The sequence below is a fragment of the Coregonus clupeaformis genome, chromosome 30, assembly GCF_020615455.1.
Source record: "Coregonus clupeaformis isolate EN_2021a chromosome 30, ASM2061545v1, whole genome shotgun sequence".
NCBI lineage: Eukaryota > Metazoa > Chordata > Actinopteri > Salmoniformes > Salmonidae > Coregonus > Coregonus clupeaformis.
In genome coordinates, this window is record NC_059221.1 from 46534691 (window position 1) to 46558115 (window position 23425).

The following is a 23425-nucleotide window of genomic DNA, read 5'->3' on the forward strand; positions in this document are numbered from 1 at the left end:
GCAGTGGTCTAAGGCACTAGAGCTAGCTGTGCCACTAGAGATCCTGGTTCGAATCCAGGCTCTGTCGCAGCCGGCCGCGACCGGGAGACTCATGGGCGGCGCACAATTGGCCCAGCGTCGTCCAGGGTAGGGGAGGGAATGGCCGGCAGGGATGTAGCTCAGTTGATAGAGCATGGCGTTTGCAACGTCAGGGTTGTGGGTTCGTTTCCCACGGGGGGCCAGTATGAAAAAATATATATATGTATTCACTAACTGTAAGTCGCTCTGGATAAGAGCGTCTGCTAAATGACTTAAATGTAAATGTAATAATCAGTCATCATTTCAGCTCTCAAGTGTTGCATGGAGGGGCGATGAGCGCTTTATCATGGATCTAATACAGAACCTAGCCATGTTAAAGACATTTTAATCCACAGTGAAGATGTTGAAGGCGTGTTGTTAAACCAGGGGTTGTGTTGACAGCAGGGCAGAGACAAGGGGTGGTATAAGATCTTATCTCAACAGTCCCCTGCTGTTTTACTGCTCACAGTTACAGATTACAGCATCTCAACAGCTGTCTGCTGTTTTACTGCTCACAGTTACAGATTACAGCATCTCAACAGCTGTCTGCTGTTTTACTGCTCACAGTCACAGATTACAGCATCTCAACAGCTGTCTGCTGTTTTACTGCTCACAGTTACAGATTACAGCTTAAATCAGGCCCTCAGTATCACAGAGTTGGTATAAACAGCATCCATGTTTCTGTTTCTCAGTCTCTCCGTTTTTTGTGTACAGAAGTTTGGGTGGAGGGTTAAATTAGTGTACTATATGGTAGAATGTCTCAATAAAGACCATTAAAAGTCTCTATCTATCTATCTATCTATCATTTTTATGGTTCCCCTATGGCAGATGAACGCAGTGACATTTGTGGAGACGATTGTAATTCATTAGGTTTTCCTCGGGAGAGCGAAATGACACTTGTCACTGGAGTCACTGACTGACTGACTGATTAACTGACTGACTGATTGACTGACTGACTGACTGACTGACTGACTGAAATGTCAAACCATTCTTAAAGAGTGTGTTTATGTGAGTGCCCTGTCTGCCATAGTTGTATAGGAGCTCTCTGTGGTTCTGAATAGTTCCTGCTCCTCTCTCTACTACGCTGACTCTCCTTTCAGCAGGAAACCATGACTGATGATACTTCCCCCTGAAAGTGACAGCCCCCCCTGAGCTACTGGGCTGTGGCCACAGTACCCCTTCCTTTCTGTATTGTTGTTGTCTCTCCTCGTTTCCCAGTCTCTCCTCACAAAAACAGCCAGCCAGCATACTGGATTAAATGAACTGGAGGTGTCACCTGCAATTTTTCCCTCTGTGTGTTTTTCCCTTGACCTTGTTACTGGTGGGAAGTCTGGGATTTGTTTCTGTTCTTACCACTCTGCTCTTACACACACACATGCGTGCACGCACATACAGTGGGGAGAACAAGGATTTGATACACTGCCGATTTTGCAGGTTTTCCTACTTACAAAGCATGTAGAGGTCTGTAATATTTATTATAGGTCCACTTCAACTGTGAGAGATGGAATCTAAATCAAAAAATCCAGATAATCACATTGTATGATTTTTAAGTAATTCATTTGCATTTTATTGCATGACATAAGTATTTGATACATCAGAAAAGCAGAACTTAATATTTGGTTCAGAAACCTTTGTTTGCAATTACAGAGATCATACGTTTCCTGTAGGTCTTGACCAGGTTTGCACACACTGCAGCAGGGATTTTGGCCCACTCCTCCATACAGACCTTCTCCAGATCCTTCAGGTTTCGGGGCTGTCGCTGGGCAATACGGACTTTCAGCTCCCTCCAAAGATGTTCTATTGGGTTCAGGTCTGGAGACTGGCTAGGCCACTCCAGGACCTTGAGATGCTTCTTACGGAGCCACTCCTTAGTTGCCCTGGCTGTGTGTTTTGGGTCGTTGTCATGCTGGAAGACCCAGCCACGACCCATCTTCAATGCTCTTACTGAGGGAAGGAGGTTGTTGGCCAAGATCTCGCGATACATGGCCCCATCCATCAGCCCCTCAATACGGTGCAGTCGTCCTGTCCCCTTTGCAGAAAAGCATCCCCAAAGAATGATGTTTCCACCTCCATGCTTCACGGTTGGGATGGTGTTCTTGGAGTTGTACTCATCCTTCTTCCTCCTCCAAACACGGCGAGTGGAGTTTAGACCAAAAAGCTCTATTTTTGTCTCATCAGACCACATGACCTTCTCCCATTCCTCCTCTGGATCATCCAGATGGTCATTCGCAAACTTCAGACGGGCCTGGACATGCGCTGGCTTGAGCAGGGGGACCTTGCGTGCGCTGCAGGATTTTAATCCATGACGGCGTAGTGTGTTACTAATGGTTTACTTTGAGACTGTGGTCCCAGCTCTCTTCAGGTCAATGACCAGGTCCTGCCGTTTAGTTCTGGGCTGATCCCTCACCTTCCTCATGATCATTGATGCCCCACGAGGTGAGATCTTGCATGGAGCCCCAGACCGAGGGTGATTGACCGTCATCTTGAACTTCTTCCATTTTCTAATCATTGCGCCAACAGTTGTTGCCTTCTCACCAAGCTGCTTGCCTATTGTCCTGTAGCCCATCCCAGCCTTGTGCAGGTCTACAATTTTATCCCTGATGTCCTTACTCAGCTCTCTGGTCTTGGCCATTGTGGAGAAGTTGGAGTCTGTTTGATTGAGTGTGTGGACAGGTGTCTTTTATACAGGTAACGAGTTCAAACAGGTGCAGTTAATACAGGTAATGAGTGGAGAACAGGAGGGCTTCTTAAAGAAAAACTAACAGGTCTGTGAGAGCCGGAATTCTTACTGGTTGGTAGGTGATCAAATACTTATGTCATGCAATAAAATGCAAATTAATTACTTATAAATCATACAATGTGATTTTTTGGATGTTTGTTTTAGATTCCGTCTCTCACGGTTGAAGTGTACCTATGATAAAAATTACAGACCTCTACATACTTTGTAAGTAGGAAAACCTGCAATATCGGCAGTGTATCAAATACTTGTTCTCCCCACTGTATACACACACACAGCCATGACATAGCCCTGTGAGGTCACCAGCCGCAGCAGCAGCAGGGGATTGTGGTCCTAACAGAAGGGTGTTGTTGAGGGAAGTGTGGGGTAGGAGGGAAACTACACAACCCTTACCAAAAAAGAAACATGTCAAATTTGCAGTTTCACATATTGAGCTTAAACTTCACATGTGAAACCATGTTTTCACATGTATTAAGTTCACATGTTAACACCAACTTTTCACATATGAGAAGAAAAACCTGTTTTCACCTCAAGTGAAGATCGGATATGCAGTTTCACATGTGAAAAACGTTCTCATGTGAAACTCACGTTTACATGTGGAATTGCAAATCAGTCACATGTGAAAGTCAAATTTGCTGTTTCACATGTATAATATAATATGCCATTTAGCAGACGCTTTTATCCAAAGCGACTTACAGTCATGTGTGCATACATTTTTACGTATGGGTGGTCCCGGGGATCGAACCCACTACCCTGGCGTTACAAGCGCCATGCTCTACCAATTGAGCTACAGTACATGTAAGGTAACTTAGCCTACCTAAGTATAATAATTCAAGTGTGTTCAAATTAATGATTTGTTATTTCTGAGCCATCCATTTGGAGAGTTACTGCTGCAGGCGCACACCTCTCTTCTTCATACATTGGTTGGTGACCGTCGGAATAAGCCCAGTGAAAAGAACTAGCGCTCCATGTCTCCTTATTTATCCCCATTAAAATGTTAGAATTAGCATTGTCAGAGTTAATCAGTTCATTCAAGTTAACTTTTTTTTTTTACTGCTAAAAACAAACATGCAATGTCAAAACAAGTTGACTTTGAGGTAAAAAATAATAATTGTTTATCAATTTAACTGATTTTCTAACCGTTACCTTGGACAAAATCAAAACGGCAATATTCTTGTAATGTTAAATTATGAATTTGTCATTAATCATAACTAATCCTGCGATAAACTCGATTACATTTTTGAATAATTTGACAGTCCTAGTTGACATTAAAAAGTGAAAATGCACATGGAAAGTGTAGCGGACATGGTTCCTCATGGTCACGAAGCCTGCAACTTCAAAATTAGTGTTGCCCCTCTTGGTTGAATGGTCAAGATGTGATGTTGGCTTCTCCTGTGGGAGACTCGGATTCCAATCTTGACAGTTACAAAAGCACACATGTGAAACATATATCACATGTGAAATGTTGGGAAACGACATGTGTCTGAGTCGTGAAAAATGAAAGTGAAACTTCACACGTGTGTTGCGCCGGAGGGGATGGCTGCCTTTTTATGGACTCTTAACCAACCGTGCTATTTTGTTAGTTTTTTTGCATTGTTTGTAACTTATTTTGTACATAATGTTGTTGCTACCGTCTCTTATGACCGAAAAGAGCTTCTGGTCATCAGAACAGCGATTACTCACCTTGAACTGGAAGAAAAAAAATTCTGTAATGAGTCGGACGAGAGGGATTTGCTCCAGACACCCGACAGGGCCCTCATCCCCGTCATTCGCAGTAGAAAGAAAAGGAAATATCGCGGAAGGAGATCGGGGTGCCTGGTAAGGAGCTGGCGACGAGCGGCTAATCTGCCTTTGCCATCAATACTATTGGCCAACGTACAATCGCTTGATAATAAATTGGACGAACTACAAGCACGTATATCCTACCAACAGGACATTAAAAACAGTAATATCTTACGAGTCGTGGCTGAACGACGACATGAATAACATACAACTGGCAGGTTATACACTGTATCGGCAGGATAGAACAGCAGCCTCTGGTAAGACAAGGAGTGGCGGTCTATGTATATTTGTAAACAACAGCTGGTGCACGATATCTAAGGAGGTCTCGAGGTTTTGCTCGCCTGAGGTAGTGTATCTCATGATAAGCTGTAGACCACACTATCTACCAAGAGAGTTTTCATCTATATTCTTCGTAGCTGTCTATTTACCACCACAAACTGATGCTGGCACTAAGACCGCACTCAATGAACTGTATACAGCCATAAGCAAACAGGAAAATGCTCATCCAGAGGCGGCGCTCCTAGTGGCCGGGGACTTTAATGCAGGGAAACTTAAATCCGTTCTACCTAATTTCTACCAGCATGTTAAATGTGCAACCAGAGGGAAAAAAACTCTAGACCACCTTTACTCCACACACAGAGATGTGTACAAAGCTCTCCCTCGCCCTCCATATGGCAAATCTGACCATAATTATATCCTCCTGATTCCTGCTTACAAGCAAAAACTAAAGCAGGAAGCGCCAGTGACTCTGTCAATAAAAAAGTGGTCAGATGAAGCAGATGCTAAGCTACAGGACTGTTTTTCTAGCACAGCCTGGAATATGTTCCGGGATTCTTCCGATGGCATTGAGGAGTACACCACATCATTCACTGGCTTCATCAATAATTGCATCGATGACGTCGTCCCCACAGTGACTGTACGTACATACCCAAGCAGAAGCCATGGATTACAGGCAACATCCGCATTGAACTAAAGGGTAGAGCTGCCGCTTTCAAGGAGTGGGACTCTAACCCGGAAGCTTATAAGGAATCCCGCTATGTCCTCCGACGAACCATCAAACAGGCAAAGTGTCAATACAGGACTAAGATCGAATCGTACTACACCAGCTCCGACGCTCGTCGGATGTGGCAGGTCTTGCAAACTGTTACAGACTACAAAGGGAAGCACAGCCGTGAGCTGCCCAGTGACACGAGCCTACCCGACGAGCTAAATTACTTATATGCTCGCTTCGAGGCAAGTAACACTGAAACATGCATGAGAGCATCAGCTGTTCCGGATGACTGTGTGATCACGCTCTCCGTAGCCGATGTGAGTAATACCTTTAAATAGGTCAACATTAACAATGCCGCAGGACCAGACGGATTACCAGGACGTGTACTCCGAGCATGCGCTGACCAACTGGCAAGTGTCGTCACTGACATTTTCAACCTCTCCCTGTCTGAGTCTGTAATACCAACATGTTTCAAGTAGACCACCATAGTCCCTGTACCCAAGAACACTAAGGTAACCTGCCTAAATGACTACCGACCCGTAACACTCACGTCTGTAGCCATGAAGTGCTTTGAAAGGCTGGTCATGGCTCACATCAACACCATTATCCCAGAAACCCTAGACCCACTCCAATTTGTATACCGCCCCAACAGATCGACAGATGATGCCATCTCTATTGCACTCCACACTGCCCTTTTCCACCTGGACAAAAGGAACACCTATGTGAGAATGCTACTCATTGACTACAGCTCAGCGTTCAACACCATAGTGCCCTCAAAGCTCATCAGTAAGCTAAGGACCCTGGGACTAAACACCTCCCTCTGCAACTGGATCCTGGACTTCCTGATGGGCCGCCCCCAGGTGGTAAGGGTAGGTAAGAACGCATCCCCCACGCTGATCCTCAACACGGAGGCCCCTCAGGGGTGCGTGCTTAGTCCCCCTCCTCTACTCCCTGTTCACTCATGACTGCATGGCCAGGCATAACTCCAACACCATCATTAAGTTTGCTGATGACACAACAGTGGTAGGCCTGATCACCGACAACGACCAGACAGCCTATAGGGAGGAGGTCAGAAACCTGGCCGTGTGGTGCCAGGACAACAACCTCTCCCTCAACGTGATCAAGACAAAGGAGATGATTGTGGACTACAGGAAAAATAAGTGACAGAGCACGCCCCCATTCTCATCGACGGGGCTGTAGGGGAGCAGGTTGAGAGCTTCAAGTTCCTTGGTCTCCACATCACCAACAAACTATTGTGGTCCAAACACACCAAGACAGTCGTGAAGAGGGCACGACAAAGCCTATTCCCCCTCAGGAGACTGAAAATATTTGGCATGGGTCCTCAGATCCTCAAAAGGTTCTACAGCTGCACCATCGAGAGCATCCTGACTGGTTGCATCACTGCCTTGTATGGCAACTGCTCGGCCTCCGACCGCAAGGCACTACAGAGGGTAGTGCGTACGGCCCAGTACATCGCTGGGGCCAAGCTTCCTGCCATCCAGGACCTCTATACCAGGCGGTGTCAGAGGAAGGCCCTCAAAATTGTCAAAGAGTCCAGCCACCCTAGTCATAGACTGTTCTCTCTGCTACCACACGGCAAGCGGTACCAGAGTGCCAAGTCTAGGTCCAATAGGCTTCTAAACAGCTTCTACCCCCAAGCCATAAGACTCCTAAACATCTAATCAAATGGCTACCCAGACTATTTGCATTGCAAAAAGTTTACATACACCTTAGCCAAATACATTTTTCACAATTTCTGACATTTAATCCTAGTAAAAATTCCCTGTCTTAGGTCAGTTAGGATCACCACTTTATTTTACTGCTGCTCTTTAATTATTTCTTATTTTTATTTCTTATTATTTTATTTTTTATTTTTGGGGGTATTTTTTTGGTATTCTTTCTGAAAACTTCATTGTTGGTTAAGGGCTTGTAAGTAGGCATTTCACTGTATTCGGCGCATATGACAAATAACATTTGATTTGATTTGACTCACATGTCTGTTTTTCCCATGTGACATGTATGTGAAACGTGACATGACTGACTCATGAAAATGTAATGGGTTTTTTTTCGGGCTCTCTCTCTATCTCTCTATTCCTTCTTCCACCTCTCTATTCCTCTCTCCCCCAGCCCTCTTTTCATTTCTATATCCCTTGCTCTTCTCTCCACCTCTCCATTCCTCACTACCTCTCTCCATTCCTTTCTCCCTCCCTCGCTTAGACTAGTGGGGAAACTGACAATCGCTAGCTGTTTTCCTGGTGGGTTGGAGAGAAATGATACCCTAATACCACTTATTACCACACACACACACACACACACACACACACACACACACACACTCTCTGTACTATCTCTGATATCAGCCCTCGTCTCTCTCCATGATGTCTGGTGATGTCCCAGAGATAATATCACACAAACACAAGGTCAGCTTGGCCCTTTGGAGTGGCTATTAGGGGGAGATTTGTCTTTCCTCTATAGTATTAGGCTTGTAGCTGGGTTTGATGTGATCCCATTACAAAAGATTTTCAGATGAGTATGATTATCTGTTCATTCTCTGAAATGGACTTATCTGTTGAAAGGGGATGTGAATCATTTACGGGAGATAGGCTTCTTAGATGATATCTGTATTACCTCATTTAAGTAGGTGGCATGTTCCGGCCCTTAGATCTGCAGGGAATTCAATTTCAAAGTATGAATGTCATAGAATATTATAGAATTCCCTTAGAAATGTTCCTTTCCAAGAATAACCGCTGTTCAATGCACTCCACACGTGAGCACACTGCATCATATAGCTACTAAGCAAAGACTAGTAACAAAATAAAACTTAAAATATGCTATTCTGTTCTTCTGAAATACATTTTCCTATTTGCATAATGTTTCTTAAGACCTGCCAAAACAAAAATTATATAATGGATTTAACGCTTGAATTGTGGTGTTTTTTGTTTTTACATATAGCCTACAGTAACAATTCAGGAAATGTAAAATTATTTGAGGTTTAAAAAGGCTTCTGAAGTTTGTAATTTCCACTTTGACATTTCAGACTTGATTTTACCTTATGAAAAATGTATCAACCCCTACAAAAATGTCCATTCATTACTGCAGGATTATTTTCCTGCTGTAGCAAACGGGCTGAAATTAAGATCCTACATATGTAAGTTCTTTGAATTTTGTTGTTGTTGTTGTATTCTAATGTTACCTTCATAAACACAAACAAAGTATTATTTTTCCGATAGCATATATCAAATGTATTTATTAGCCTGTTAGAAGATTGGCTTAAAGTGGGGTCCTTCAAGGCCCGGCATTTTAGTGTTTAACGGAAGCTTTCCACTCTCCTTTTTTTTCCCTCATTGAACGGAACAGCACTCTTGGTTTGGTTGATTTTCCTTTGGCTGAACGGACAACATATTTTGTTTGCGTTTCCTAAACTGTGTGACTAATGTGTGAATATCCCCCTCCATCTCCTAAGTGAATGGAATGGGAACGTGTGTGTTTATGCGTGAGTGTGTTTGTTGGTGTGTAAGTGTGTGAGTTGTCATCTCCAGCAGACTGTGACAGAAGTGGTTGATTTCATTATGAGATGCTATCAAATCATGGCTGCTTAAACCCATTACTGCTAAGTTAGCTAGGGGAAACTGTCTGTCTCCAGGGTTGTGACTGGCTGCTTAAACCCATTACTGCTCAGTTAGCTAGGGGAAACTGTCTCTAGGGTTGTGACTGCTAGCCTAGGACCCAGTTTGACTCTTACAGTACTGTCCTATAATATAACGAGTGGACAAGGTCATCTTCTTGTATCTGTAGCTTGGATCTCTCTCTGGTTATGTCTTCAGCCAACAGTTGTACAGGTATGTGTTTGTATGTGTAACTTCAACTAATACTTGTAGTATAAAAGCATGAATACTTTTATGAGGAATCTGTCGATATGTGTGTTTATGATACAGCAGAGCAGTGACTCCTGACCTCGCTGTGTGTCTAAACTTTAACGATCATCACACTTGGTTAAGAGGCCCACACCTCCACTAACAAGCTGCTCCTTGGCCTGGTGTGAATGAAACCTCTCCACTAACAAGCTGCTCCTTGGCCTGGTGTGAATGAAAACTCTCCTTCACATCTACCATCATAGCAATGACTTTAGAGACAATATTGTCTGAGCTTGAATATGATACACTACATGACCAACAGTATGTGGACATCTCCTCGTCAAACATCTCATTCCAAAATCATGGGCATTAAGATGGAGTTGGTCCCCCCCTTTTGCTGCTATAACAGCCTCCACTCTTCTGGGAAGGCTTTCCGCTAAATGTTGGAACATTGCTGCGGGAACTTGCTTCCATTCAGCCAAGAGCATTAGTGAGGTCGGGCACTGATGTTGGGCGATTAGACCTGGCTCGCAGTCGGCATTCCAAATTATCCCAAAGGTGTTCGATGGGTTTGAGGTCAGGGCTCTGTGCAGGCCAGTCAAGTTCTTCCACACCAATCCAATGGTGGCGAGCTTTACACCATTCCAGCCGACGCTTGGCATTGCACGTGGTGATTTTAGGCTTGTGTGCCGCTGTTTGGCCATGGAAACCCATTTCATGAAGCTCCCGACGAACAGTTCTTGTGCTGACGTTGCTTCCAGAGGCAGTTTGGAACTAGGTAGTGAGTGTTGCAACCGAGGACAGACGATTTTTACGCGCTATGCGCTTCCGCACTCAGCGGTCCCGTTCTGTGAGCTTATGTGGCCTACCACGTCGCGGCTGAGCCGTTGTTGCTCCTAGAAGTTTCCACTTCACAATAACAGCGCTTACAGTTGACCGGGGCAGCTCTAGCAGGGCAGAAACTTTACAAACTGACTTATTGGAAAGGTGGCATCCTATGACGGTGCCACATTGAAAGTCTCTGAGCTCTTCAGTAAGGCCATTCTACTGTCAATGTTTGTCTATGGAGATTGCATGGCAGTGTGCTCGATTTTATACACCTGTCAGCAACGGGTGTTGCTGAAATAGCCAAATCCACTAATTTGAAGGGGTTTCCACATACTTTTGTTTATATAATGTATATGAGGTTTGTGCCTTGGTGTATATGAAATAGTGTTGACAGTGGAGGATCCAGAACAGAAGGACTTGAACGTGTTTGTTGTGAATCTCCCACAGGGATAACAATGTGCCATAGGTGTTGATTGACAGCTCCTATGTTATTCTGTCTAGCCCATAGGAATATGCCAGCGGTAGGGGAAACATTTGGAACCTATACTAGGTTAAAGCTGTGTGAAGAATGGGTCACTTTATTTTAAGGGGTCTGTAATAAACCATTTGTAAGGTATTTATAAAGTGTGTGTTCACCATTTATTAATCATTACTCCCACATGTATAAACCATTTACTAATCATCAGTTAAGTCTTTTTGCAGTCCCTAATCTAAAGTGAGCGCTATTTATGCTTTATAAACACTTCATAAATGTTTTGGTGACCAGTGTAATTTCTCACAAAAAGATGGGCATGCCATTGGTAGACATTCCTGCAGTACCTGATGGTCTTTAAGGTCTCAAAATAGCCTAGAACATATCACTGGTAAAACAATAAGCACACAACACAGGATGTTTAAGGAAATATATATACATGTGTGAATAACAAGCTTTACTAACGTTTACAACTGTGGGAGGAACGATTAATAAATGGTTAGCAAACTGTTTGTAAATGCCTTATAAATTGTTTATTACGGATCCTTACCGAATAATTTTCCAAATTGTTCAGGCTGTCAGTCCATTGGTGACAGTGAAGAGATTGGTTTGAATGAATGGAATAAACGGAACACTTTCTTTTCTCAACTGGAATCCAATCATTCAAAAAGTAAATCTGTGAAGCTTTGTGTGGTCCTGCCGCTGTTGAGGAAGGCAGGGGAAATTACTACAGAAGTACTCAACTCTATGGCACTTCCATTAAATTGCTCTCATTTTGTCTTTCAAAGATGTGTGTGTGTTTGTGTGTGTGTGCATGCATGTGTGCATGCGTGCGTGTGTGTTCATGTGTGCCTGTGTGTGTGTGTGTGTGTGTTATTACTCGGAGTGGAAAGCCATTAGAGGTAGTTTGAGGAGCAACCTCTCTCCTTACTTATCTCTGATGAATTCAGTGTGTGAGTTCCCTGATGGCTCTAAACAGCACAATGCATCCCATCAGGGAGAGGGAGATGGATGGGTGGGGAGTAGCTCTATAACTGGGTGCCTACTTTGATCTCTCTCTGCCACCATTTTGTCTGTCTGAGGCTCCCCATGCTACAGCACATATCCTATATCTGTACATTATGATCCTATACCCACGAAGAATCCACACAATTTTTTAAAATAATTATTCTCTACTTCTAAAGTAACAACACATTGTGGAATTTGTTTGGCCTTTGGGTGAGTTATGTTTACAGAAGTTAAGCCTTGAAAATGTACATTTTCACATTTGTTGTTGTTGTTGCTGTTGTTGTTTAATCATCTTCGGCTGGATAGTTAGGGAAATTTGGGATTTAGAGTTGAAAGAAGCCGAGTCCTGTCTCTTCTGGCCTTAGGCTGCATGGTGCTGTGAAAACAGAAATAATACGCACTAACAAACAAACCTAAAAAATACGCAGTGTCTCCAAGTGTAGCCATACATAGGATATTTGCTACCGTAACTCCACCCCTTGATAGGACGTAAATTAGCTGTGAGCGGGGTGCATGTCAACGTTTTCCATTCTATCAAGCCTAATTAATGTGATGAATAAATAGGATTAGTTGTGTATCGCTGCTCCTAAGCTGGCTATTTTATGGCCCAGCTTTAGGAGAAAGCAATTATTGTTGCTATGGATTACACGTTTAATACATCTCATTATGCCTCAGATAACATTTCTGTATAGAATGCTGCATTTTGTATAATATTTTAATGTGCAATTATTTCTGTACTGAGACGTCAAATATATGTAAAGCCTGGCACTGCTATATGATGTTTGTGACTCTGAGTCCATTTGTAGTCAAGCCGGGTCTCGGTACCAATACCTCTGGCACCAGAAGCCAATAAGAGCAAATTACCAACACTTTGTACTCAGGAATACCAAATAAGCACATTTAGAAATAAAGTTTAGTTGTTTCTTTTTCCACAGATGGGAGTTTTATCGCTGTCCTTAGTCATTTAAAATTAGTTTTATTATTTTTATTGGTCTTTTTATTCCGACACAGTGGCTTCCTCTGGGGAAGGGACAGATCTATTATGTCTAGCGTAATTGTGTTTGCATTTGAAACACGGCTGAGATTGCTTTTTAACTTCTGAATATTCCAGATTGGATGGGCTAAATTACTTTTTAGAAAATGTCCTGGGCTCCCTTGTCTCCGCTCCTGTATGCTCTCTTCCACTCCTCACTCCTCCGCTCCTCCCCTCTGCTCTCCTCCGCTCTTTTTCCATCCGCTCCCCTCTTCCCCTCCGGTCCGCTCCTCTCCCCTCCACTCCCCTCCCCTCCGCTCCTCTCCATTCCTCTCTCCCCTCCGCTCCCATCTACCCTCTGCTCCCCTGTCCTTTCTGGTCTGTGCTCCCAAAGGTTGATGTTGTCTCCTGTCACCTAATGAAAGCACTCTTAGAGGATCAAATGGAGGCAGACTGACTGAGGAGGTTAAGGTCTCTTCTGAGAGAGCTGTGTGGAAGGGCTGATGTTCCATCTACAGTATCTAGTGCAACTCAGAACACTGTGTGAATGTTCCTTATTGAGAGAAGTGTGAATGAGTTTCGGTCTGTTCTGTGTGAATTAACTCCATCTGAACTAACCTCTTTCTCTCTCTCTCTCTCTACTTCCTTCTCTCTCTCTTCTCTACTCCCTTCTCTCTCTCTTCTCTACTCCCTTCTCTTTCTCTACTCCCTTCTCCCTCTCTCTACTCCCTTCTCCCTCTCTCTACTCCCTTCTCTCTCTCAATCTCTACTCCCTTCTCTCTCTCTCTCTCTCTACTCCCTTCTCTCTCTCTCTCTACTCCCTTCTCTCTCTCTTCTCTACTCCCTTCTCTCTCTCTTCTCTACTCCCTTCTCTCTCTCTTCTCTACTCCCTTCTCTCTCTCTTCTCTACTCCCTTCTCTCTCTTCTCTACTCCCTTCTCTCTCTCTACTCCCTTCTCTCTCTCTACTCCCTTCTCTCTCTTCTCTACTCCCTTCTCTACTCCCTTCTCTCTCTCTCTACTCCCTTCTCTCTCTCTCTTCTCTACTCCCTTCTCTCTCTCTCTCTACTCCCTTCTCTCTCTTCTCTACTTCCTTCTCTCTACTCCCTTCTCTCTCTCTCTACTCCCTTCGCCCTCTCTACTCCCTTCTCTCTCTCTCTCTACTCCCTTCTCTCTCTCTCTACTCCCTTCTCTCTCTCAATCTCTACTCCCTTCTCTCTCTCAATCTCTACTCCCTTCTCTCTCTCTCTACTCACTTCTCTCTACTCCCTTCTCTCACTCTCTACTCCCTTCTCTCTCTTCTCTACTCCCTTCTCTCACTCTCTACTCCCTTCTCTCTCTTCTCTACTCCCTTCTCTCACTCTCTACTCCCTTCTCTCTCTTCTCTACTCCCTTCTCTCTCTTCTCTACTCCCTTCTCTCTCTTCTCTACCTCCTTCTCTCTCTCTTCTCTACTCACTTCTCTCTCTCTTCTCTACTCCCTTCTCTCTCTCTTCTCTACTCCCTTCTCTCTCTTCTCTACTCCCTTCTCTACTCCCTTCTCTCTCTTCTCTACTCCCTTCTCTCTCTTCTCTACTCCCTTCTCTACGCCCTTCTCTCTTCTCTACTCCCTTCTCTCTCTTCTCTACTTCCTTCTCTCTCTCTTCTCTACTCCCTTCTCTCTCTCTTCTCTACTCCCTTCTCTCTCTCTTCTCTACTCCCTTCTCTACTCCCTTCTCTCTCTTCTCTACTCCCTTCTCTACTCCCTTCTCTCTCTCTTCTCTACTCCCTTCTCTCTCTCTTCTCTACTCCCTTCTCTCTTCTCTACTCTCTTCTCTACTCCCTTCTCTCTCTCTACTCCCTTCTCTCTCTTCTCTACTCCCTTCTCTACTTCCTTCTCTCTACTCCCTTCTCTCTCTTCTCTACTTCCTTCTCTCTACTCCCTTCTCTCTCTCTCTACTCCCTTCTCTATCTCTCTACTCCCTTCTCTCTCTCTTCTCTACTCCCTTCTCTCTTCTCTACTCTCTCTTCTCTACTCCCTTCTCTCTACTCCCTTCTCTCTCTTCTCTACTCCCTTCTCTACTTCCTTCTCTCTACTCCCTTCTCTCTCTCTCTCTACTTCCTTCTCTCTCTTCTCTACTTCCTTCTCTCTACTCCCTTCTCTCTCTCTCTCTCTCTCTCTACTCCCTTCTCTCTCTCTCTCTACTCCCTTCTCTCTCTCTCTACTCCCTTCGCCCTCTCTCTACTCCATTCTCTCTCTCTCTACTCCCTTCTCTCTCTCTCTACTCCCTTCTCTCTCTCTACTCCCTTCTCCCTCTCTCTACTCCCTTCTCTCTCTCAATCTCTACTCCCTTCTCTCTCTCGCTACTCCCTTCTCTCTCTTCTCTACTCCCTTCTCTCTCTTCTCTACTTCCTTCTCTCTACTCCCTTCTCTCTCTCTACTCCCTTCTCTCTCTCTCTCTACTCCCTTCTCTACTTCCTTCTCTGTCTCTTTACTCTTTCTCCTTGCAGATATGGAGACATGGTTCCTAAGACGATTGCGGGGAAGATCTTTGGTTCTATCTGTTCTCTGAGCGGGGTGTTGGTCATTGCCCTGCCTGTCCCAGTCATCGTGTCCAACTTCAGCCGCATCTACCACCAGAACCAGAGAGCTGACAAGCGACGGGCGCAGAAGATGCAGGTAAACACAGTTTGTTACTACCTCAGAGGGTTGGACTGGAGGGAAACCTCCTGTCCAGGGGGCCATCCCAGCCCACTCTCCCCCAGAGGAGAGCAGATAAATGGGGAAGGCGCAGGGCTCAGGTCCCCATGGAAAGGCATTCTCTAGATAACGTATGAATATCACACACACACACACACACAAGCACAGTTATTCACATGATATAAACAGTAATCAAGTGACACATCCACTACTTGTTGCTCACTGAATGCGACCCTGGTGTCGTTTCCCCAGGAGAGCAATAACCCTGTGTAAAAGCGCATTCAGAGGGAAGAGCCGTTGGTTATGTCATGAAACAGTGTCATTCTCCATTAACCCAGACATTTTAATGCCTTTTGCCATAGTGTATGAGCCATCCAATCCAGGCGCAGCAGAGTGGAGATAAACTGAGGAGTCACAGCCTGTCAGTGTACTAATGACACTCGCCTATCACTGTCATCTCACAGCGCACTGTGTGTGTGTGTGTGTGTGTGTGTGTGTGCATGCGGGCGTGTGTGTGTGTGTGTGTGTGTGTGTGTGTGTGTGTGTGTGTGTGTGTGAGAGAGAGAGTGAGAGATCGGAAGAGAGAGTGAAAGAGCGGAATAGAGAGAGAGAGAGAGGAGGGTTATCCCTCACACCAGGCCCTGTCTCAAGTCTCTCCAGTGTTTGTTATTACTTCATTAACTTTAAACTAATTGTCTGAAAATCAACAGGGGCCTGTTTCCTTGTGTGTGGGGACCAGACAGTCAAACAGGCTGATGATGAGTCAATCTGACCATATAGGCTCATCATACAACATTCCTATTACTGTTAAATACAGTACAGCCAGTCTAGTACCCTATCCCAAACCCACCCCTAATCAATGAATGCTGATTGGCTGGAGTACAGCCAGTCTACTACCCTATCCCAAACCCACCCCTAATCAATGAATGCTGATTGGCTGGAGTACAGCCAGTCTACTACCCTATCCCAAACCCACCCCTAATCAATGAATGCTGATTGGCTGGAGTACAGCCAGTCTAGTACCCTATCCCAAACCCACCCCTAATCAATGAATGCTGATTGGCTGGAGTACAGCCAGTCTAGTACCCTATCCCAAACCCACCCCTAATCAATGAATGCTGATTGGCTGGAGTACAGCCAGTCTACTACCCTATCCCAAACCCACACCTAATCAATGAATGCTGATTGTTTTTTTTTTGTTGTTGTATTTTTCACCTTTATTTAACCAGGTAAGCGAGTTGAGAACAAGTTCTCATTTACAACTGCGACCGATAGTTACCGGAGTGTAACTCCAGTTCTATGAGTGGAGTGGAGCCCCATAGGGGAGCTCTGCTCCTATTGGTTTAAGGCGGAGCGCAACGCTCCAAAATGTACTCTCTGCCGAGCCCAACACTTCCCATCGAAATGAAAAGGTTGGGCCTAGCAATGGCTGCGACCAAGTCCCGCAGTACTGTAACACACAGTGTCACAATATACTGCGTCATCGGTCCAAATCCGCCCCACCTAGTCCAATGGCATCACCAATGTCTAGTGGGCAGATCACCAGAATACGGGCCATACTAATCTGTACTAGCAGATAGATGGTACCTCAATATCCTGTTACAACAATACCGACCACTAATGGAATGACACAAATTGTCACTCTACATTGTGTACACGGTAGCCCGCCCCACTCAATCAATGGAATCCCAGAGATTAGTGTGCAGATCCCAGAACATGATTCATACTAATCTGAACAAGCAGATAGATGACGTCACATTCCGTCAAAATTGTCATGACCGGTCTAATAGTACCGTAACCAAAGTTACCACTATTATGCCTCATCATTCCGCCTCAACCCAGTTATTCACTGGTGGGCAGATCAATACATGCCTTCTACTGTACTGAACATGTCAGTCAGGAGTCATGCTAGAATATGTCCTTCTATCAGAAGCGGGCCTGAAAGAGACCTGTCTCTTCAGTCCTGCATTCCTCTCTCTTAGCTCAAGTCCTCCCCTCAGCCACGCTGAGTACAGACTGAGCCAAAGAGTTAGAAGACATATCCAAGAGATAGAAACGGATAAATGGAGACGGTGACGACCACAATGCCGCTGCACAGATATCCTCTACCCCTGTTCCTCTGAAAAGGGCAGTAGAAGCCGCTACTCCACGAGTGGAGTGGGCTCTTATGCCCTGAGGCAATTGTCGCCCTGCTGCCTCATAAGCTGTCTCAATGCCTTCGCAAAGCCAATGAGACAGACGCTGTTTCGAAAGTGGTCTACCTAGTGCAGCCGCACCGTGACACACAAACAGCTGAGGCGATGACCTAGCTGCTGTGCGCTCAACGTAACACGCCAAAGCGCGCACTGGGCACAGGCGATGGAGCCTTTCCTCTCTCCTCTCCCCATGGGGAGGGGGAGAAAAAACCCACAGTTCCACTGTCTGTGATCTATATGAGCTCTTAATAACCTTCGGCATAAATGTGGGGTTGGGACGTAACACCGCTCTGCTCAAATCACCATTAATGGCAAGGCAGTCGGGTCTCGTCGAAAGAGCACACAAATCACTGACACGCTTAGCAGTAGTCAAAGCGAGCAACAGTGCCGTCTTCATAGACAGCATCTTGAGGGGTATTTGATTCAATGGCTCGAACGGCGACTCACATAGTGCTTCGAGTACCAAAGCCAAATCCCACTGAGGAAGCGTGGCTCTAGGCATTGGCCTAAGCCGCCGCGTTCCTAATAAGAAACGTTTCACTAGAGGGTGGCTGAAGACAGTGTCTCTGCAAAACCCATCGTGACAAGCTGAAATCGCCACTGCAAACACCTTAATGGTGGCGGGCAATCGCTGCTTATCAAACATAAACTGCAGGAAGGAGAGTACACTCTCAACCAGACAGTTCATGGGGTCTACATTCTCTGTGACACACCATTGTGAAAAATGTTTCCATTTACTGGCATACACCCTGGAAGTGGAACCGGCACGTGAACCCTGTATGGTCCTGATTACTGAATCAGATAACCCACGGTGCTCTAGCCTGTCCCTCTCAGGAGCCAAGCCTTCAGTGGTTGGCCAATTATGGGCAATCGCCCTATCGAGCCTCCCGCCTGAGACAACGTGTCCCATCGATGTGGAATTGGCAAAGGTGGCGCAATCAACATCTGACTCATCTCCGCAAACCATGGAGCCCCTGGGCGATCGGGGGCCACCAAAATTATTGACAGCCTGCCTGATCTCACCCTGGCTAACAGTGGGAGAATGCAGGACAGCGGTGGGAATGCATACAGGAGAACTCTCGGCCACGGTTGGTGCGCAAACGCGTCCCTTCCCGGTGGCGGTTCGTCCTGTACCCTCAGAGAGAACCATAGAGGACACTGCGCTTTCACGCGTGACGCGAATAAGTCCGCCTCGGCTCTCCCAAACTGTTCCCAAATTTGGAGAACAATATCCGGGTGCAGACGCCACTCGTCGTCTCGAGGACCCCCTCGAGACATGAGTCTGCACCCACGTTCAAGTAGCCCGGAATGTGTGCTGCTCTCAACGAGCAACGGTGCTCGTGAGCCCACAGCCACAATTCCTCCGCCGACCGATGGAGTGCAGGAGACCTGACTCCTCCCTGGCGATTTATGTAGGCTACTGTGGTCCGGTTGTCTGACCAGACCAACACATCGCGACCCCGAAGGGTAGACGCGAAGTGGGTCAGAACCAGTCAAACCGTTTCCAACTCCAAGAGGTTGATGTGGCGACTCGAAAGAGGCCCCTCCTATCGCTTGGGTCTGACATGTCCCTCCCCATCCCGTCAGAGAGGCATCTGTAAACACAGGAATGTAGGAAGACACTTGCCTATCGGGACTCTGTGCGTGAGAACGTGCGGGTCTCTCCAATAGTTCAGATCTGTACTGAGCGAGAGAGGAACCACCACCAACCGACGACGTTGACGCACTGGGTCTAGTCTTAGTTGGGCGAACCATCGCTGCATCCTGCGCATGCGCAGGAGTCCCAGCGGGACCACAAAATGGGCTGACGACATGAGACCCAAGAGTGACATGACTGACAGCGTCGTTACCATGTGATTCGGACGAAACCTTCTCAGGGCTAGCAACAGGGCTACCCTTCGAGGATCCGAAATTCGAGCCCTCATCATTACAGTGTCTAGCTATATCCCCAGGTAGACAATCTGATGATTGGGCCAGGGCGCGCTCTTTTTCCAATTCACAGCGAACCCCACAGAGATGAATCACTGTCTGTGTCGTGTGAGTGAACGCCAGCTCTGCTGACGGAGCGAGAACCAGTAGGTCGTCTAGATAGGCAAGTAGCCTTATTCCCTGACGACGCAACGGTTCCAATGCCACCTCCACACACTTGGAAAACGTGCGAGGTGCCAGGGCGTACCCGAATGCCATCCTCGTGAACTCGTACGCCACCCCTTGAAAGGCGAATCGCAGAAACTTTCTGTGAGACACTCACTACAGCACTCCTAGGAGCCTTGATACCTTTTTAACACTCGCCTCATGTGTGTGCTCAGCTACGCACCCCTGGTGGGCTGAGCTACACTCAGAGTGGTGAACATCAGCGCGTTCTGAGAGAAACGGGGGCGCCAATACGTTGGTTAAACTCGTAACCGTAGTATTCCGGTCTGAACTGCACTGACTGAGGCGTTAGCCTGAGACAGAGCGCCATCCCCGAATAGCGGTCGCATCATCATGCCAAGATCTGGCTGAGACTGCAGCCTGCTATGTGAGACACTCACTACAGCACTCCTAGGAGTCTGTAATGTGAGGCCTTTATGAGGTAAACTAAGGCGGCGCCTTGCTACCTTTATCACACTCGCCTCTTGTGTGTGCGCTCAGCTACACACCCTTGGTGGGCTGAGCTACACTCAGAGTGGTGGGGGAGAGACATAGGGCGTGAAGTGTTCTGAACGTTCTCAGACGTGTTATGGAAAAGAGGCTCTCTTGTGACAACGTCAATAGGAGCCAACTCTTTATTGCACACATCAAAACATACAGTCTCCTCCATACCCTCAACAGAAGGGTGGGGGGGAATAGTGGGCTCAGTCGTATCCCGCGCCGAGCCAGCTCCCATTCTCTCCCCCTCGTCCCGTCATTGGCGCCGTCTCTTGTGAGTACCCTTAGGGTGCTGCTGGGGGGGCGGGGCCCACTCGCCTGCTGCTCGCGGCTGACGTCTGACGCCTGGCGCGCTGCCTCGCTGTAGATCCTGATCTACTGGGGGCGTTGGAGGTAGACGGCTTCTGTGGTGCGTGGCTAGACTTCCCTGTCAGTGGCAGGTGTCTTGCCAGCTGCTTCTTCTCCTCGTCCATCTTGGCAAAACGCTCCGTCGCCTCTTTGACGGCAACTCCAAAGAGACCGTTGCCAGAGAGAGGGGCGTTGAGCAGTGACGCTCTGTCGGCCTCTTTCATGGCCGATAGAGACAGCCAGAGGTGTCGCTCCGTGACCACCGAAGTGGCCATGGACCTCCCCGCACAGACAGCCGACGCCTGGGTTAGGTGAAGAATAGCGCCAGAAATTCTGGACGCCTCTTCCACCTCCTCTCTCGTGAGCTCAGTCCTACCTGTTGTTAGACGGGACAGAGAGGCCACGAGGAGGGCAATATTGTTTGCTACTGCTACAGCCTGGGCTCCCAACGTGAAGGACTTCTCTGCCAGCTGCGCTGTGAGTCTGTCCTTTTGCGTCGGCAAAGTGGCCTTTTTGGAGGAGGGCCAGGGACTCGAACCCGGCACTAGATACGCTGCCATGGCACTCTCGAGCCTGGGGATTCCCTTGGCAACCATCTCTCTTCCTTCCACTCTAGTGAATGGGAGGTACGTTTTAGCCGGCGAACGCGCCGCTAAAGGTGCCTCCCATGAGCCCTCGACGTACTTACTGAGAGAGGGCATGGCTGGAGCCAATGGCTCTGCCGCCCTTCACGGCCGAGAATAGGGTCCGCCCTCCATCATATCCACCTCCGCAGCGGGGGGAATGAGGGGCAGCGCTATCTCCAGTCGTCTGGCAGCCCTCTCAATGAGCCCAGGAAAGTCTGAGCGCAGAGAGGCCGCTGCGAAGGACAGGGCTACTGATCTCTCAGAGCCCGTGTCGTCATCGCCCAGGGAGTTACAAGACCTCTCACTCTCCACTGGAAAGGGGATCTTGAAGGTCTGGGTCAGAGGGACGGATTGTTCCATCGGAATATCCATCTCTTCCCCATCATCCCTGTCATCCTCAGAGTCGGCGCCCTCAGATGATGACTCAGAGGCTGAGGCTAACACTGACAGCACGTCCTCTAAGGGGATATCCTCCCTGAAAAACGCCCAACGCTGCTTCCTCTCATTCAAAGGAAGGAGGGCGCAGCTGGCGCAAATAGGGCGATCGCTGATTCCGTCCTTGGCGTGCTGCGCACCCAAACACACGAAACAAAGGTTGTGGGATTCCGCAACCGCCATTGAGGAATAGCGGCATTGAGCTCTGAAAATAGCTTTTGGGGGTGGAACATTTCCTGGTGTGCTCATTAGGACGACGTCTTCTCTTCGTCTCTTCTTGGCTTCTTCAGTCTTGTCCAGTCGCTGAAGATAAAGGGAGGCTGATTGAGGGGAAGCGTCCCCTTAAATAGGGACACCTGTACTCCTATTGGCTGCAGGTGTGTGCATAATTTTGTCTCAGGCTATTCGCTGCCTAGGCAACGGGGTAAACCAATAGGAGCAGAGCTCCCCTATGGGGCGGAGCTCCACGATATAGAACTGGCCAAGATAAAGCAAAGCAGTGCGATAAAAACAACAACAACACAGAGTTACATATGGAATAAACAAAACATTCAGTCCATAACACAATAGAAAATCTATATACAGTGTGTGCAAATGTAGTAAGTTATGGAGGTAAGGCAATAAATAGGCCATAGTGCAAAATAATGACAATTTAGTATTAACACTGGAGTGATAGATGTGCAGAAGATGATGTGCAAATAGAGATACTGGGGTGCAAATGAGCAAAATAAATAACAATGTAAATAACAATATGGGGATGAGGTAGTTGGGTGGGCTAATTACAGATGGGCTGTGTACAGGTGCAGTGATCGGTAAGCTGCTCTGACAACAGATGCTTAAAGTTAGACGGGGATAAGTGTCTCCAGCTTCAGAGATTTTTGCAGTTCATTCCAGTCATTTGCAGCAGAGAACTGGAAGGAATGGCGGCCACCGGAGGTGTTGGCTTTGGGGAGGTCCAGTGAGATATACCTGCTGGAACGCATACTACGGGTGGGTGTTGCTATGGTGACCAATTATCTAAGATAAGGCGGGGATTTGCCTAGAAGTGATTTATAGATGACCTGGAGCCAGTGGGTTTGGCGACGAATATGTAGTGAGGGCCAGCCACAATGGTACAGGTCACAATGGTGGGTAGTATATGGGGCTTTGGTGACAAAACGGTTGGCACTGTGATAGACTACATCCAATTTGCTGAGTAGAGTGTTGGAAGCTATTTTGTAAATGACATCGCCGAAGTCAAGGATCGGTAGGATAGTCAGTTTTACGAGGGCATCTTTAGCAGCATGAGAGAAGGAGGCTTTGTTGCGAAATAGGAAGCCGATTCTAGATTTAACTTTGGATTGGAGATGCTTAATGTGAGTCTGGAAGGAGAGTTTACGGTCTAACCAGACACCTAGGTATTTGTAGTTGTCCACATATTCTAAGTCAGACCCGCCGAGAGTAGTGATTCTAGTCGGGCGGGCGGGTGCAATTAGCATTCGATTGAAGAGCATGCATTTAGTTTTACTAGCGTTTAAGAGCAGTTGGAGTCCACGGAAGGAGTGTTGTATGGCATTGAAGCTCGTTTGGAGGTTTGTTAACACAGTGTCCAATGAAGGGCCAGATGTATACAAAATGGTGTTGTCTGCGTAGAGGTGGATCTGAGAGTCACCAGCAGTAAGAGCGACATCATTGATATACACAGAGAATAGAGTCGGCCCGAGAATTGAACCCTGTGGCACCCCCATAGAGACTGCCAGAGGTCCAGACAACAGGCCCTCCGATTTGACACATTGAACTCTATCTGAGAAGTAGTTGGTGAACCAGGCGAG

The 23425-nt window shown here is 46.7% G+C and overlaps 1 protein-coding gene across 1 annotated transcript in view; it reads left to right on the plus strand.

Moving 5' to 3' along the window:
* kcnd3 (potassium voltage-gated channel, Shal-related subfamily, member 3) overlaps nt 1-23425 on the plus strand; it is a 258318-nt gene that overhangs the window by 204503 nt on the left and 30390 nt on the right. Inside the window, exon 3 of the mRNA XM_041857094.2 lies at nt 15190-15358. Coding sequence (XP_041713028.1) covers nt 15190-15358 — 169 coding nt within the window. The remainder of the gene's footprint in view (nt 1-15189; nt 15359-23425) is intronic.